The sequence below is a fragment of the Simochromis diagramma genome, unplaced genomic scaffold, assembly GCF_900408965.1.
Source record: "Simochromis diagramma unplaced genomic scaffold, fSimDia1.1 OVJJ01000413.1, whole genome shotgun sequence".
Lineage (NCBI taxonomy): Eukaryota > Metazoa > Chordata > Actinopteri > Cichliformes > Cichlidae > Simochromis > Simochromis diagramma.
Window position 1 is genome coordinate 3,407,376 of NW_024386948.1, and position 17,485 is coordinate 3,424,860.

A 17,485-nucleotide genomic window follows, 5' to 3' on the forward strand; every position below is an offset into this window, starting at 1 on the left:
TTGTTTGCATAATCAAAGGAGGTGACAGCAATCTCCCGAGTCTGCTAATAGGTGAAGGAGTCCACCAATATTACCAATATCTAGGGGAGAGAAAACTGATAAAAGCCGCTTCAAATTGACTGATAACAAACTGACTGATATTCAAACCCTCGTTCACTGACATTAAGCTGATAAAAATGCCTGGGTTATGGATTTGTACTGCTGATGTTAAATGTTGAGCCAGTTCTGTCACTAATGATGAAGTTTCAGTCGGCGATCTTGTGTTTTCACCTTTCTGATCTTGGATGTGAACATTAACTGCGGCTCTTCACGTCTGTCGGCAGGAGTTTAGGACTCTCGGTGCTGCCAAATGACTGCATCAGTGAGCAGGTGCACATGTGTTTCCAATAAAGTGGTCTGTAAGTGTACAAAGCTTATTATTGGTTAACGAAACATGATGTGTGTTAATGGTTAAACTACCAGACTTTCAGACTGAAGGCCAGAGTCTGTATCCTGTGTAAAAATGCAAAATATTGATATTTTTTTCTTAGTTAAGACAAGATAAAGATTGTTGCTTGGATTAAATATAATCATGTTCACAACATTAACCACATGTTACATGCTGAGAACATTTAGCTAAGGTCTCGTGTTTGTTTCAGATAATAAATCTGTATTAAGACTCAAGGCTCACACTGAAGGCCCTCAATCAGGAGTTCTCTCAGGTCACCTTGACCATGTCTATATGCCTAAATGCCCTCAGTTACTCCCATCTGATTGGCCAATTAGATCCTTGTGTTAGCAGTAGAGCAGGTGTGTAAGTATAAGAGGTCTGAGAGGCAAAACCTGCTCTCTCTTTACAAGCTTGTTTCTCTTATTCAGGTGAGCTAACAACAAATGACACACCTGATCTAAACAATATAAAAGCTGGATCTAAATTAAGAAAAGGCCCAGAGTTCATTTCAACCTGGTGATAATGTCTGCTTCATGTTGTGAGGTAGGGATGTTTGCTGATCTGTAACCATGACCAGGTATCACCTGATCCAGCTGGTATGTGGAGGTTTTGGCAGCGCGGGGAACATTAAACATTCTTCAGATGTGAGTCAGGTTAGCACAACGCTGTGGGCTGTTTTATGTACGTGCCTTTTGATGAGCTCTTATGGTTTGTTGACTGAAACAGTAACAAGGAAAAAGTACGTGTAGAGCAATGTTGAAGTACTTCACTTTGCGCTTACTTGTTCAGAGTTTTCTTCATCAGCTGAACTACTGCTTCTTCACACTGAACCAACATGAGGCTGTACTGGTGGTTTGTGTCAACAAGTATTGAATGGACTCCTGAAAATTGGGAGCAGCCGTTCCTCTCCGGACACCGTGCAGCCTGCTGTGGTCATACATCATTTCCAAAACGTAGTAATGTGCAGAGCTTGGTCAGAGCACCTTAGCATCACATTTTAACAAACGAGCTTCCTGTTCTGTTCAGTGGCAGTTTAGTAATTCAAAAAATGCTCCTTGTCCCACTTCCTTCCTGTTACTAAGATGTTTAAGGATCCAAACACACTGGTTTTGCTGTTCCTAAATAAGATATGTGAACAGGGGTAACAGTGGCATCACTTATATAAGATTATATTATATAAGAACATTATTATGTGTAATACTGAGCTCTGTGTACTTCATCAAGATGCAAACAGTGAAACGTTGCTTATGTAATAATACAACAAAGACACATTAATAATTAATCTGACCATTTATTCATAACATACCTTTAAACACTCCGCTTTACACACAAGACGTTCAGCTGGACTCGTGTGGACGTGACTCATTTATTTGAGCACAGGTGTGTACATGTGCATAAGTGACTTGAATGATTGATAAATGAATGCAAATGAACACGTACTGTGTCTTTCCTAAGGCTGGCCTGAATTTTAGGTTTTGATTTTGAAGGATTTTGTTTTTCTGGTTGATCTTAGATTTTGTCCTCTGAGCTGACGATGGAGCGAGTGTTAACCAGAACAAGAGAAAAGATTTAGTGCTAAAGTGACAAAAGGACACAGAGAGTTCTACAAGATTTTGATATTAATTCAAATTCGATGTTATTCAGTGTAAGAAATCTCATCATGTTGCACAGATAGCTTTGGTGTGTACCAGAATAGCTAAAGTTTCAATTTCATGTGAATTGAAACTAAACTAAGAACAGAGAGAACACACCTCTGAAAAAGCCAATATTGGGAAATATTTCCTTTTTTTTTCCTAAGCGCTGATAAAACTTTGTGCAGGACACTTGATAAATGGCACTTGCAACATCATGAAGTTAGTGTGCACACTAAATAATAATTACTAATATTAATGATTAACTTCAGATTAATGTACAATACGCATCATTAATCTGCAACTGAGTCTGCTGGAACTGACAGACACATTGTATGATCTGGCACACAGAGAAGGACCAACGTTCCCTCCAATGTGTGACTGAGTCGGGGTGTTCTGTTTATTCTTCTCTCAAAGATAAGATGGAGCTCTACAAAACCGGTTTGGCTCTCTGAAAATCTTTCTGCAACTCGGAGCTGATAAGCTGAAGTTGCCACTTGCGACCTGACAAAGCAACAAATCTGTGATGTGCATGCTCATAGACGGCTCCTCCTCTGCATCGATTTTCAAGATCCGAGGTTAAACGAGCTGCGGGTGCAAAGGCGAACTTGTGTCATGTGACAAAAATGCAAGTTAGTTAAAACTAAAAAGCATTTAAGTTTGTTAACTTCATATGAATTACACAGAAAAGAAGAGAAAACTATTCTGAACAATATTATTAAATTGCATTTACTGAGATTTTACTGTAAGTAGTTACTGTGACAGTACTTTTTGTTTTATTCTATATCATTATGTTTAATCAATATAAACATGTGATAGTAACTTCACAAAGTAAAGTTGATGCTACTATCATGTAAGGTGTTCACTTGTATTTTCTTGCTACGCTAAAAAAACTGGGAATGTTTGCATGGTGTAGCGTAGCAGGCAGCAGATGAAACTTTGTCACCGTTACAATAAGAGTTCAGTGTTGTGACACAGATGACTCCAAAACTTTAACCTCTGTTTGCTCAATCACTGCGCCTTATTTCTTGCTATGGATGACCTACAGTGGAGTCAGCAGCTGAAGCTGAAGAACCAGAAACACCAGACTGACTGCAAAACCTGCGAGAATTAACTCAGGGAGGAGCTCGTGTAAATAATCTCAGCACAAACAAAGAGCACCTGTGAGGAGTATTTAAGTCTCTGTAGGCTGAATGTGAACTACACAGTACGAGCTGCATCTGTGAGGATCGGGGCTGCCAGCATGTCCACCCAAACAGGTACAATGTTATTATTATTACACTGCAGAAACTGGAAGATGAAACTGTAAACTGTGAGAGGAAACAATGCATACCAAGTTGAGGCTTTTCTTTAAATGTATCAGATTACTTTTACTCAAAAATGTAGTTACTGAGTTATAGTAAATGGCATGAATGGTTAGAAACATGTTTTAAAACAACACAACAAAAATGAGCTACTTAATCAGTCGCATTTAGGTTTTTAAGGTCAGTTTTCTGGTGTGGGAAACAGGAATCTACAATAATCTGTCTGAGTTTCAGTATTTTATACTCATTGGTAAATATAGAAAATACTTGTGCTGGATGGGTGATCCCTCTGTGGTGTCTTGGAATAATGAGCAGTAAGAAGTCGAGCAATCAGCACAGGGAGCTTAAAACAACTGAACCTGTCCTGAAAAAGAGCCGATTTGCAAAGTATGATTCAAAGCGACATATTGCACTAAAAGTGGAAACAAACTAGTCTGTTAAGTGTAAGTGGTGTCAGCCTCTGTAACATAACACACTTTTATTGCAGTATTCACACTGAGTATTTGCAAAAGTGCACTTTGTCTTGATTTTTTTGCTGGTGCAACATGTTGGAATATTTGTTGGAAACAAATATTCAGATTTAGGTCCCCTCTAGACGTCTTCAATGATGATCTTAAAATCCATTCTGCAGCTTTTTTGGCTGGTAGAAGCAGAACCAGACGTTACATGATCACAGCTCAGTTAACACCATTAAATGAGGTTCATCTGTAGTTTGCAGTCTGTGTTGGGACTTTTTATTGCTCTGTTACTGCGAGCTTTCATTCCTTTTTGACTCAAAAACAAAAATGGATGTTTTAAATTTAATGAAAGGATGGATAAAGCAGCAGTTTCAGACTTCAAGTTTTCTATTTAAAGCAGACAAAAACAATCCACAGTCTATTATCTTGAGCAGACATGTGATCTCACATATTTGACATGTGATTCAAAACAAATCAACCACAACACAAAAAAAGAAAAAGGCTGCCAGGATCTGTCAAGATGTTAAATATACTTTTGAACTATGCCTCCAGCTACCATCTGCAAACAGGACAGACAGGACTGACCCTTTTTGTGGTCTTTTCCAGTGACAAACATGGCCTCGGTACCATTGGAGAATCAGTTCCGGTGCTGCATCTGCCTGGACACCTACACGGATCCCGTCTCAATCCCGTGTGGACACAACTTCTGCCTGGATTGCATCGAAGGCTACTGGGACACGAAGGACAAGTCGGAGTGTCCGCTGTGCAAAGAGACGTTCAAAGAGCGACCGGAGCTGAGGATCAACCGAGCTTTTTCCGACATGATTGAATTCTTCAAAAGGTCTGTGTTACTTCCAGACTCTTTGTGTCCCAATCCCAGTATCTTTATTGCCATTGTACAAGTGCAACAAAAGTGAGGGCAGTAATGTACGGTGTTAAAAATAAATAAATAGTAATAATAATATACAAAATGAGAGACATACAGTAAATGTGTGTACACCAGTCCCTGCATTCACGATGCTGAATTAGAATTAATTTCTTAAAACTGCTTTAATTGTGTGTGGTTTCATGGCTGTGGAGTAGGAAGCAGATCCAGGATCAACTGACCAATCACGTTGTCTGCCCATTTAGTTAGCATTAGCCAAGAAGTTAGCTCTATTAAAAACTTTCACAAGGAAACCGACATATCTTAATTTGGCTAATATCCAACCTAACTTGCTTATAGAGCCTTACTCTACCTTAAATGCCACATATATTGACCATGAAGTGCAATGTCACATACAGTGCATGTTTACACCATGTCCAGCTGGCTATGCATTGTGTTTCTGGCACACCAGAGTCCCTTAATTTGAATTTATTGTCTTGTTCCGTTTTGTGTTCTCTTCCAGATGGCAGATATATTTGAATATATTCAATGATATTTAACATTATCTTCAAAAGGTCTCTGTCACCCACACTGATGCATGGGGAGGACGTCCAGCCCCCGGCACACCAGCTATCAGACCGTGAAGACGTGCCCTGTGACGTCTGCCACGGGAACAAGGCGCCGTCGGTGAAGTCGTGTCTGGTGTGTCAGGCGTCTTACTGTGAGATTCACCTCGTGCCTCACCAGAGAGATCCAGCGCTGCAGAGACACCGCCTCACAGATCCAGCAATCTTCAACACCAGCCACCTGTGCAGAAAGCACAACAAGCCCCTGACGATGTTCTGCAAGCAGGATCACACACCTGTGTGCTCGAAATGCACAGAGGGCGACCACAAGCACCACAAGATTGTCCCAATGGAGAAGGAGAGCAGGAGGGTGAAGGTGAGGGAAAAGCTTCTTCCTTTGCCCTGCGTTTTTTGGGAGGGAGGGGGGGTTTCCTGAGCTCACAGATTTTTGTGCGTTCTTCTTCTCGCTGTGTCATTTTTACATTGTTTGATCTTCTCCAGATGAATCTGAGGGAGACAAAGTCCGACATCCAACAGATGATCCAGGACAGGCTGAAAAAAATGGAAGACATCAAAAGTCCAGTGGATCTAAGCAAAGTAGGTCGTTGATTGGTTCAAAAAGTCAGGCTTGCAACCAAGTAGTTCATTTATCAGTTTATTTATTTATCTAGTTGATCATTTTAATCAATAGAGGGCCACAGAGAGAGAGATCCAGAGCAGTTCTCAGATCTGCAGCATGCTGATAACCGCCATCGAGAGGCAGCAGGCCGAGCTCGCCAAGGATCTCGAGGAGAGGCAGCTGGAAGCCGAGAGGAAAGCTGAGGAGCTGCTCGAAGAGCTGGAGAAGGAAATCCACGAACTGCAGACGAGGAGCAGCGAGCTGCAGCACCTGGAGCTCACGCGGAGCTCGCTCCACCTCCTACAGGTCAGATTTATCTGCTGCATTTTACCGTCTCTCTGCTGCATCCGCATCTTAAAGCTGGTGCTCACAAAAAGCTCCCTTCTGCTTTTAGAGTTTCCCGTCTCTGAGCAGGCTCCCGGCCACCAGAGATTGGTCAGAGGTGGCAGTGCACTCTGATAACTCCCTGGGGATGGTCAGGAGAGCCGTTTCTATGCTGGGGGACATGTGCCAGGAAGTTGCAAACAAACTCTCAGCAGAGGGTGAGTAACCCTACAGCAACATGGACAACAAATCATTGTAAAAATAAATATATTATCTAATTCTTTAACTTCTTTGTCATGCAGAAGTGGACAAGATGAGTGCATATGCAGGTATGATCACAAATATATAGTTAGACATTTTTTCCTATAAATTTTTTTGAGCTTCATCCGTACCTGACCTGCTGTTTTCTTCTTGTATCTGCAGTCAATGTGACCCTGGATCCCGAGACAGCTTCAGGCTGGCTGGTTCTGTCCCCAGATAAAAAGAAGGTATCAGCCTATAATCACTGACTCTATCACGATAACAGTAAACACACTTAGATGGACATGCTGATTTTGTAAGCTTTTTATGCACAAGTGGAGAAGGAGATTCAGAATGAAAGTTTCTTTGGCAGCGATGATGAGCCCATTGTTGATCCTCAGGTGAGCCTCGCCAGCCAGAAGAAGACGACTCTGCTCCCAGACAGTCCCCAGCGGTTTGACTCCTGCGTCTGCATTTTGGGGAAACAAAGCTTCACATCTGGAAGACGCTACTGGGTAGTTCAGGTGGGATCAGGATCTGGAAGTCATGTCCTTAAGAAATAGAAAAAAAATCCAACAAATACCAGAGATGCTTCTAGCCCTTCAGTTGATGTTTTTGCATTATATACTGTATTTACATGTATGATTGCACAATTTAATAAATCCCTTCACCAATGTCCCATTTTCTTAGCAAAACAGAAAGAAAGTAATGTAGTTTTCAACACAACTGGGGGGAAAAGCTATTATTCATAGTGGCTATTATTTTCTCTTCCTCTTGCTTTTTCCATCGAATTCTTTGTACACCGTGTTTCAGGTTGGGGATAAAACAGACTGGGATCTTGGTGTGGCCCAGGAGTCCATCAACAGGAAAGGTGCCATCACAGTTCGTCCTGAAAACGGTTACTGGGCCATCTGCCGGCGAAAAGGTGGCAGTCTGAGCGCCTGCACCGGGCCCTCGGTCACCCTCAACCTTCACGAAATCCCCAAGAAAGTCAGCATATTCCTGGACTATGAGGAAAGGTCGGTGTCCTTCTATGACGCAGAGGCAAAGACTCACATTTATACTTACGGCGGATGCAGCTTCAGTGAGCCTCTCTACCCGTATTTCAACCCCTGTGTTCAAAACAACAGGAGAAACGTGGCCCCGCTGGTTATCTGTCCTTTCGAGGGAGGTGTCAGGGAAGAACAGGACACAGGCATCGATTTAACCGTATGATGTGACGCTAACTAATGTTTTAGTTCTCATTCCTGAACCATTTTTGGTTAAACAAGTGCTTCCCCTAGATGATTAAAATGGTTGTTCCTACAGAAACCACATGTCACATGTCTGAGTTAGCAGGCAGTCCAGCTGGAAGAGGCACTAACACTGTAGTTTGAGTCTCACGCAGGCGTCTTTGTTCCACAGGTGATGTGAACAGTGTGCACAATGTTATTAAGCAACCCTGCCACTGGCTAACATAGCAAGTTACTTCTGTTTGAGTGTGCAAACCCTAGCATGCAAAAACCTGTACAGCCTGTAAGATGGGAGTAAGTTTTGCTCTCTCTGTCATGAAGTGTGTGCAAAGTGGATTTTTAACTTTTATTATTCAAATCTTTACAAAATACTACTAGACTAGTATTTACTGTACTTGAGATGCAAAAGTTGAAACTGAAAATAAATTCTAGTTTTTTGGGGGAAAAAAAAGAAAAACAAACAAAACTCAAATATGCGTTTTTGGGTCCTGTTATTTTGAAGGAAGCTGATTTGTTGTATATTTTAATGTGAGGTCTAAATAAGCTGCACCTCACCATTATATTCATTATGTATTATGACACACACATCAGGCTTCACATAGAGGAGAAATCCAGCTTTAATGTTTGAACATTAAGGCCTTGAATTAGTATTTGTTTTTTGTATTTTTCAGACGTTGTTGTTCAGATGTTCTGTCATCAGACAGGTTTGTCAGAATATACGTTTTAATTTTTGGTTTCTTCTAAGGCATACTGAGATGTTCTGACTTTAAAAACTCTTGCATTTCATCAGATTTGTGCTGAAAGTACCTAAAGCTCACCCTGAAACATATCCTATATCAGTGCCCAGACAACAAACTAAACAACTTACTTTCCTGCACTTGCACACAGTAAAACATAAATCCTCAGAACACACACAGATCACATCAACAGAGGGCCCTATGAGTGCATGATCCAGAAGGCCTCATAAGAGCTCCTCTAACTACTTAAAAACATGCTTTAGTGCTTCCTTTATTATCTCCTTAGAAACACTGAACCATATGACAGAGATCATCCACCATCAGACCCATCACGGAAACAAAAAAATGTGCACAGGTCATATAACTGTTAGTTAAAAGTTTATTTAGACCCTGTTAACAGAAAAATGATTAAACAGATGTGGTGTGTGTTCAGTAAAAAAAATTACATCAAACAGTAACAGAGTATTATAAATATTTAAGCGATTCTGAGTCTGACGTCAGAGCACAGTTCTGCTGGATGTGAGCAGACGTAAGTACTCGGCATCTTTATGGTTTTGTTCCTCCCTCCTATAATTGTTGCTCTGCTCATTTTACTAGGCCTGGGCCCTGTTCTGAGTCACAGTGAGCAGATCCAGATAATGGAAAATACCCCTGAGTATGCTGAACCTAACATTGACAATCAGGATAAGCGGACACACAAAGCTGGTTATCAACATGATAAGTTAACTCAGTGTTTCCACTGGGCAGGTGTCAGTATGTGACCAATCACAAATGGTGGTGTAGAGGTTAAACACACAATACGGACTGAAAGACAAAGCTGCAGCGTGGGTGTGTGTGCGAGGAAAAGCTCTGCGCAGTAGTTTAGTATTAAAGACAGAATGAATGTGTGAGCGCTTTAAACACTTTGGTGAGAAAGACTGGAAGAGCGCCACTATGCTAATACATTTTAGCTTTTTGAAAGGCAGGAACAAAAGGGAAAAATACAAACTGTGTAAATTAACGTATCTCTCTAACAGAGCTCTCTCATTTGGACAAAGCACAGTCTGATGGATTACAGTAAAGTATGTAATTAAATTAATGTCGAGCAAGTTTTACTTTTTATTCTCAGCTGCAGGCTTGAGTGTCTTTAATGATCTGAGAGTAAAGAATAAATGTAACTCTCTGAGTGAATTAGATCCACAACTACATAAAAATACTGCAAGTACCTGCTCTGTTTTAGGATATTTATGGAACAATAAAGGAAATAAAACCAGTAAAGTTGGGAATAAAGATGTGTCTATGAATGTTTATTACTGATGCTCATCGGGAAGACATCAACACTTTAGATGCTGTTAAAAATTTACACCCACTCAGAAGTCTGAGGAATCTTCAGGGATGGTGATTTTCTGGAGCACTGGTCCATCAGTAGGCGGTGATTTCATACCTCTTGATCTCTAATCCGAAACATACCCTGTTCACAGCATAAGTTACCATGGCGATATACCTGTCTAAATTGATGAATGTTTAAAAGGGGAAAAAAGCTATTTGTACCCGCTATCACCCATTAATAGTCATTTACTAATTAAAAAAACAAAACATTTTTTAATTATAGCAGGGATACGCGTGAGTTCGTGATGAATCCTTTAAGTCCCAGCGCATTTTCTGTAATATCTGAGGTTAGATGAGAAGGAGGGAGAAAAAGGTAGAGTGGGGGTGGGTTTGAGGAACAGTGAAAACAGAAGGATGGCAACGCTCGTGATGTGATTAAACGTCTGCTCGAACGCAGGGGTCCCCTGGAACAGAGATGTAGTGAGAGAGAGAGAATGAGAGAGAGAGAGGGGGAGAGGAGGAGAGATAAAGCTGAAGGTGAGTGTGAAACGAAGCTCTAACTTTACTGAGCCAAGCTGGCTTCTGTATGTTGCTGCAGGAGCAACGCTGACGACGTGAAAGGTGGGTGATGGAGCATCTGCAGATTCTTTCTTTGAGGGTCACTCTCGTTAGAGCGATTGTACTTTTTGTCATTGCACTTATTGTCCATGCTTTTGAGGATTTTTCGGAGCAACATCTCTAATGTCACACAAGGAAATGCTAAAAGGTTCTTTTATAATTTATCAAAGTACTGTCTGAATTCTTGTGTTTGCTTCTTAAAACAGTGGCTTTTTTAATAGTAAGCGTGTTTGTGTAAAGGAATGCAAGTGCAAAGAGAGAGACAGGGATTAAATTGGAAAGGTGCACGAGGTGAATGAGTGGGAGTGTTTACCCACAGATGGCCTCTCGGCGGTGGGATTGTGATAGTCCGCTGTACCCCCTCCTGAGTCCAGCTGGCGTCGCTCACGCGGGCCTCTTCCTGGCCAAAGCATTACCTCATCACTTCTATTTATTTTCTGCTTCAATATAAAGCGGTTTTCTATTAATATTCTCACCGTTTAATTAAGCGGCGATGTGGCAGAGCACCGGGATGGGCTTTTTATTACATTTACAGCAGTGCGGGTTTGATAGATTTTAACTGTGCTGAGGCACACAACTTTTCTCCAGCAGCACCGTGCTGTGTTTTCAGCCTGTTTTCAGTCGTCATGTTCTGTTATTAAAACGCAGAACAAGAACGAGGATAATGGTTTTTTATACTTAATATTTTGATGCATGAACTTGTTTTAAAGGGCTAAACATATGTAAAAATGGTGGATTCTCCAACAGTATGGGTTGTTGAAGCAAACTAGGGGCAGGAGTCACCAAGGTTCAGGTTTTTTAACAGCTGTTGCCATTGTTCACCAGTAAGTTTATTTGCAAACTAAAGATGATCAGGTCGTCCAGTCATATTGAGATTCGTGCAATGTTTTCATGTGAATAACTGTGTCACTGACTCGCAGGCCTGAAGCTTCAATCCAGTCTGGACTTCTGACTCAGCACACTTGGCTGATGGCCACTCCTGCCCTGGTGTGAGGGACCGGACGCCACCACTTATTCCGCGCATTTATGGACTTCCTGTCAGTCGTAGTAAGCCAGCTGAGGAGTCCCTGAATCGTTTAATCTCCAAAGAGATGAGACAAAGCCCTGGCTGATGTTTTCTTTCCAGGTGAAATTATGACCCTGCTGGTAAAGTGAGGTGCGCGCCAAGAAGAGTCTCGCTAAAGAGCTGTGGTGACCATTCTGCAGTAGAAACGCGAAGAAAAAAAAGATGTCTTGTCTGTCATTTACCCCTGCACTCTACCTTGATGCCCACTCCGTCTTTGTCGTTGGACTGCTGCTGCTCGTCCACCGGGGGCCCTCCGAGGTCAGCTGCCAGAATGACACGGAGCCGATCGTGTTGGAGGGAAAGTGTCTGGTGGTGTGCGACTCCACCCCGTCGGCGGAGCCGTCAGGTAATGCCCTGGGCATGTCAGTGAGGTCAGGAACTGGGCGGGTGGCATTTTCGGCCATTCGTAACACCAACCACGAACCCTCAGAGATGAGCAACCGAACCATGACCATCTACTTTGACCAGGTGGGTTTTAAGGCTTGTTTTTGGAAAAGTGTGGTGCAAGTTAAGGTTTTGGTTGAAACTCATGAGTTCAACCAAAAATGACGCTTCACCTTCTGCTGCACTCTAAAAACGGTCAACAGAAACTTGTGTTTCAAAGGACATAGACCTCATTTTGTATCAAATCTGGAGAGGATCCAAATCCAGGACACTGCAGGCAGAAAGCTAGTATTTTATTTTTAAAAAAATATCCAAAATGTCAAACAGAAGTCCAGTCAACACAGAGCAACATGCGGGGAAGCATAGACACTGTGACAAAGACTGAGAGCTGATTAGGGAATGGCCAACAGGACAAGGAAGGACAGTAAACAAAACTAACACAGGAGAGGAAAGAAAACAAACTTTCAAAGTAAGACAGGAAACAACCAAAAAGGAATGATACAGAAATTAATGCAAATATTAAATAAGCATCACACAAGGAAACAGCGCAAAGGAAACATGCATTTGTTTGGACACAGAAAGATGGAAACCACTGACGACACATTTGTATACCAGACCAGATTATCTTTGTTTCAAAATTTCCAACTTAAAACTGAGGAAGCTTTTAAATAAGTAAAAGATAAAGTGTATTTCTAAACCCCCTAAATTAATACATTTAAATAAATAAATAGATGTATGTGTAGGTCATTCAGCCTCTGAGCTTATGTCCCTTTGTGCACAGGTGAATTTTCATAGTGGAATAAAAAAGTAAAAATATAAATAAACTGCAAACCTGGGACAATAGGTCCCAACTAAAAACTAAAAACCTCTGTGTAGAATCTACGTCAGCTCCCTTATTTGCAAAGAGCCACCACAGCAGATAGCTCTGCATGTTTGATTTGGCAGATTTTTACACCAGATGCACTTCCTGATGTAACCACAAAGAGATTTGTGTCTCCACCCAGGATCAAACTGAGATTTCTGGCTTGTTAGATGTAAACCTATTTCTGGGGTGGCTGTAGCTCAGGTGGCAGAGCAGGTCAGCCACTAATCAGAAGGTCGGTGGTTTGATCCCAGGCTGCCTCCTGACTGCATGCCAAATATCCTTGGGCAAGATACTAACCCCATGTTTGCCTACTGGTGGTGGTCAGAGGGCCCAGTGGCGCCAGTGTCCGGCAGCCTCGCCTCTGTCAGTGCGCCCCAGGACGGCTGTGGCTACAATGTAGCTTGCCATCGCCAGTGTGTGAATGACTGAATGTAGTGTAAAGCGCTTTGGGGTCCTTAGGGACTAGAAAAGTGCTATACAAATGCAGGCCATTCTTCTTTTGGCTGCTCCGTTTAGGGGTCACTACAGTGGATCATCTGTCTCCTCCTCTGTCTCCATCTCACTCCATCCTTACCATCCTCCTCTGTCACACCAACCCTCTGCATGTCCTCCTTCACTACACCCATGAACCTCCTCTGTGGGCTTCCCTTTCCCCATATTCATTCCCTTTGTCCCCTATCCCTCCTCTGCATAAGTCCAAACCATCTCAACCTTGTCGTTTTAATTTTGTCTCCAGCTTGTTAGGTAAACCACTACACTAAAGACCTCTATCCATATACATAGAAATAGCAGGTCAGCAGGCAAATTTTGCAAGTTACAGTTTGCATGACTTTCAGGACTCTCAAATAAGACTACAAGAAACAGTCGATAAAAGAGGAGCATTGATGTCTGTGAGAAAATCTCATGCATAGACAGTTTACTGAGAAACCAATGTGGTGAACTGACCAACCAGCCAGTTTTATAATAACCAGAACAGACTGCCATCGCCATTTATAGATACAGCCTCTTCTGCTGTTACTAAACTTGATTTATTGCCATCAAAGTCCCCAGTTACTGATCACACTGTACAAACAGAAAAAAGGCCTTCACAGAAAAGCATTATTACGACGGAGTGACTCACTGCCAGTTCTCTCCCTCCTTTTCTTGTTCTCCTGCGAGGACGAGCAGACCAACTTTCTTGTAAAAGAGAAACATTAGAAAAATTTAGGTCAGAAAAATAAGAATAATAAACCACAGTGGAGGCTCAGTGAAAGATTGTGGATTACACATTTGTGGCTAGTTGGTTGGTTGAATTTGTGAAACTCTTTGCTTCTCTCTTTTCCTTCTTAGATCATAGTGAACGTTGGCAGCCATTTCGATCCAGCAACAAGCATCTTTGTGGCACCCAGAAAAGGAGTCTACAGTTTCAGCTTTCATGTTGTCAAAGTTTACAACCGGCAGACGATACAAGTAAGAACAAAAATGTAAAAGCGTCACGTAACACTGAACGGATCTGTTTGTTTCTCAAAGAAAAGTTAGACTTATTGCTGTTCTAAGGTTTGTGAGTTAACAACAGACATAGAGGTGCTAAAGTCTGGTTCTTCTGTGATGTCCACACAGTACCAGATGAGCTGGGACCTGAGAAGTACTGACAGGAGTCCCAGGAAGGGGCAAATCTGAGAGTCTGTTTAAAAACAGCTGTAATTTATTAACCATTAGTGTGAGGTTTTTGTCCCACCCCTTGAATTAAAGCTGGAAGTCTGCTCTTCAATTTAAAATTGATTCTACTGATGTATAGACACAATCATCAAAACTGCATCAGCGTCCAAACATACCTGATTCTGTTTTACATGCACTCATTCACATGGCCACTAAAGGTTGTGTTCCTTTAACCTCCTAAGACCTGAACTCTTCCACTGCATGCATTTTTAATTTCTCTTTGATATTTGGGCTGATTGGGACCCGATGAATGGAAAAACAAAGAATTACCAGATTTTTCTTTTTACCTGATTTTTGTTTCTAAGAAAAATGAGAGCCACATATGAGGATATTCGTTTAAAATTTTGATAGAACAGTAGCAGTATAATGTCCTCTTAAGTGGATATCAGGCCCATGTAGAGCAAAATTGAGTATTTTGATCTAAATAACCCAAAATGTGATGCCCACATATCTGGATGCCAGGTCCTAGGAGGTTAAAATACAACTATAAATAAAAATAACATCTTTCACTCACTTTCGCGATTGCGCTGTACGACAAAAATGAAGTCGCAGTTGTACACGTCACATTGAACTTTGTGCCTCTGCCTCCAGAGTTGAGGACATGAGTGCAGTTTTACCTCTTACTGCTATTTTAATGATATCAGTGCAGAGAGAATAATTCACAGATTATACAGAGGAAGAGTTTCGGGACACTGTCTTCTAACCAAACTTTCCGTACAAATCTTACATCCTGCTTTCCCAGGTGAGTTTGGTTCTCAACGGCTGGCCTGTGATCTCAGCCTTCGCAGGCGACCAGGATGTGACCAGGGAAGCTGCCACCAATGCGGGTCTGGTGATTATGGAGAGGGGGGACAAGGCTTACCTCAAACTGGAGCGGGGGAACCTAATGGGAGGGTGGAAGTACTCCACCTTCTCTGGGTTTCTGGTGTTCCCGTTGTAGGGTTGACTGAGGTAGGATTATGAGAGCTGGTGTTCTGACCATAGTCACAGGTGTGGAGGGGAGGGCGGGTGTAACATAAAGAGTTCTTTGTTACTTTCACAGCCATCGACACAAAGGAAGAGGAATTAACTGATACATTGAACTGCACTGACGCATCTTGATGTGTATCGATGAATTGGTGAATTCACCTTGCACCAAATAATCTTGGATGTATTTTCCATTTCCATTGCATTTTTATGGCTTATTGTGTGTTTTTCTGTCATTAGTCTGTGGTTGCTTGCAGTTTTCCTTTTAATGCATGAAATAAGAAATGGCCAATAAAGAAAATAATTGTGTCTACTGACTGCATCAATCTATTAGCACTAACAAATTAATATTTTCAGTGCTAGCTTGCCAAAATGCTTTATCTCAGAAAGGTACGAAGGAGAATATGATCCAAGATACTTCACTTTCATTAAAATGTTCAGTGTAGCACTTCATTGTTGTCTTAAGTATACAGACTGCTATAATAAAGAGGATTGACAAATTTGGGCAAAGTTAGCAGTATGCAAGCTTGCTAGCTAGCAGACATACAAAGATTAGATGTTTTGTGAAAATCCAGTCTGAAGCTTTTCAATGTTCTTTGTGTTTTGAAATGGGATGTGAGCAATACGCATATTTGACTGAGAAACAGCACACTCATTGGCTAACACTGACTTCATTCTTTTATTCAACCAGGGCACCGTGCAGTCACTCACACGGCCATGAACTCCTCTGTATACCAAATTACCCTCAAGTCAAATGTGAGGCTATCTGTCTGACAGCTAAAGCTAGCCTCAAACTGGCTCATCTAAAAACAATTGAAAGCACAAATCTGCAACAGAATGGATGAAAAATATAATGGCATATTGTACAGATCTTTAAGTTCTTACTGCTAAAACAAGTTTTTTGAATCAAGGACCATAGAGATTGTAGCTTTCACTCAGGCCTATGCTAATTAGTGCTATATATCCATATAATAATATATATTCTATATAATAACAGAAGTGAAAGTGATGCATACCAAGCTATAATATGAGTCAGATATTTCCATAAAAAATACTCCAAAAGTAGACATTGAGATGTCCAGCTCAGTGACTCGAATTAGCACAGGTGAGGCCTTAGAGCAGCTAGCTACAGCTAGCTTGAGTTACAGAAAAAAAATACTGATGTGACTCAAAGGAAGCTGTGAAACTGATAAGCTTACTTTTTTATTTAGAAGCTACAGGTAGACTACATCAACTAGTTTAGCTTTTCAGTTATAATATCCATAATTATCCATAATTATTATTCAATTAAACAGAGGCCCATACAAGCTTGTTAACCATTCTTCCGTTTATTTAATGAACATACTGTTTCCCTTTTCTTCACAAAGGCTGCATTTTGCTTACCACATATGTCCTTAGTTAAATGCTGACACAATTGTGGCCCCCAAACACCCTCTATCACACTTTACATATGCTCTATAAATCGCTCTGTACAAACAGAAGGTTGTTCTGAAAATAGCAGGCCTCCCTGCTGTTTGTCCCAAGAGCTGTCCTGAAGGTAAGAGATATTGTACTATTGAGAGTTTTACTATGCCCATAAAAAATGCAGGTACTTTTCTCACATAGAAAAGGTGTTCAGTCATGAAAACTGCAGCTTTTTTTGTAAAAGTCATAAATTATACATGAATTTCTGTCTGTATTCGTCGCTCCCTCTGACGCACAGTGCGCACAGCGACAGTGCACCTCTCAGCGGTGGATCCGGTGACAGATGGAGGGCTGGCAGTAGAAAATGAAACCATTGCCAGGAGCCTGCTGAGTTCACACTGGACCTTCACAACCTATTAGTGTCAACGTCCCGGTGCACAGCAGAGGCCTGTGTTAGCACTTTAGAGAGTCGTGTCTGGAGTACAAAAACAACATGAAGTGAAGACTTTGGTTCCAAAAGCGAGATAAACTCTTCAAAGTTAAAGACAAACACAGAAAATGTGACAGGGAACATTCATAAAAACACCACCACAGCTAAAGTACAATTACTGATGTAGATTACAAAAGACATGGCTATACATCAGTGATTGGGCTGAATCACTGAACAAAAAAAACAGCAGTGCCCCCTACAGACAGGGAAGGCATGGTAACATGGTAACAGAAATGATAACAGAAATACAAAACTAAGACTTAAGAATACCAGTATAAAC

General features: G+C 41.4%; 1 protein-coding gene across 3 annotated transcripts; it reads left to right on the forward strand.

Annotated features, from left to right (window-relative positions):
- Positions 1 to 3,106: 3,106 nt before the first annotated feature.
- Positions 3,107 to 15,951, forward strand: si:dkeyp-74b6.2 (cerebellin-1). 3 transcript variants are annotated; one of them, XM_040038290.1, is made up of 11 exons: positions 3,107 to 3,320; positions 4,430 to 4,664; positions 5,264 to 5,630; positions 5,756 to 5,851; positions 5,946 to 6,179; positions 6,268 to 6,415; positions 6,500 to 6,526; positions 6,621 to 6,685; positions 6,839 to 6,961; positions 7,251 to 10,335; positions 11,253 to 11,553. In XM_040038290.1, the coding sequence occupies exons 1-10, from the start codon at positions 3,305 to 3,307 to the stop codon at positions 7,650 to 7,652; spliced, it is 1,713 nt and encodes a 570-aa protein (XP_039894224.1). In that variant the 5' UTR covers positions 3,107 to 3,304; the 3' UTR covers positions 7,653 to 10,335; positions 11,253 to 11,553. The 3 variants fall into 3 exon arrangements, with proteins under 3 accessions (XP_039894224.1, XP_039894226.1, XP_039894227.1); XM_040038292.1 differs by lacking the exons at positions 3,107 to 3,320; positions 4,430 to 4,664; positions 5,264 to 5,630; ... (4 more) ...; positions 6,621 to 6,685; positions 6,839 to 6,961 and adding exons at positions 13,977 to 14,096; positions 15,088 to 15,951 and having other exon boundaries at positions 10,203 to 10,335; positions 11,253 to 11,866; XM_040038293.1 differs by lacking the exons at positions 3,107 to 3,320; positions 4,430 to 4,664; positions 5,264 to 5,630; ... (5 more) ...; positions 6,839 to 6,961; positions 7,251 to 10,335 and adding exons at positions 10,342 to 11,156; positions 13,977 to 14,096; positions 15,088 to 15,951 and having other exon boundaries at positions 11,253 to 11,866.
- Positions 15,952 to 17,485: the final 1,534 nt, after the last annotated feature.

Coding starts and splice junctions, on each gene's coding strand:
- si:dkeyp-74b6.2 (XM_040038290.1), top strand. Junction 5,631..5,755: donor AGGAGAGCAGGAGGGTGAAG/GTGAGGGAAAAG, acceptor GATCTTCTCCAG/ATGAATCTGAGGGAGACAAA. Junction 6,962..7,250: donor GACGCTACTGGGTAGTTCAG/GTGGGATCAGGA, acceptor ACCGTGTTTCAG/GTTGGGGATAAAACAGACTG.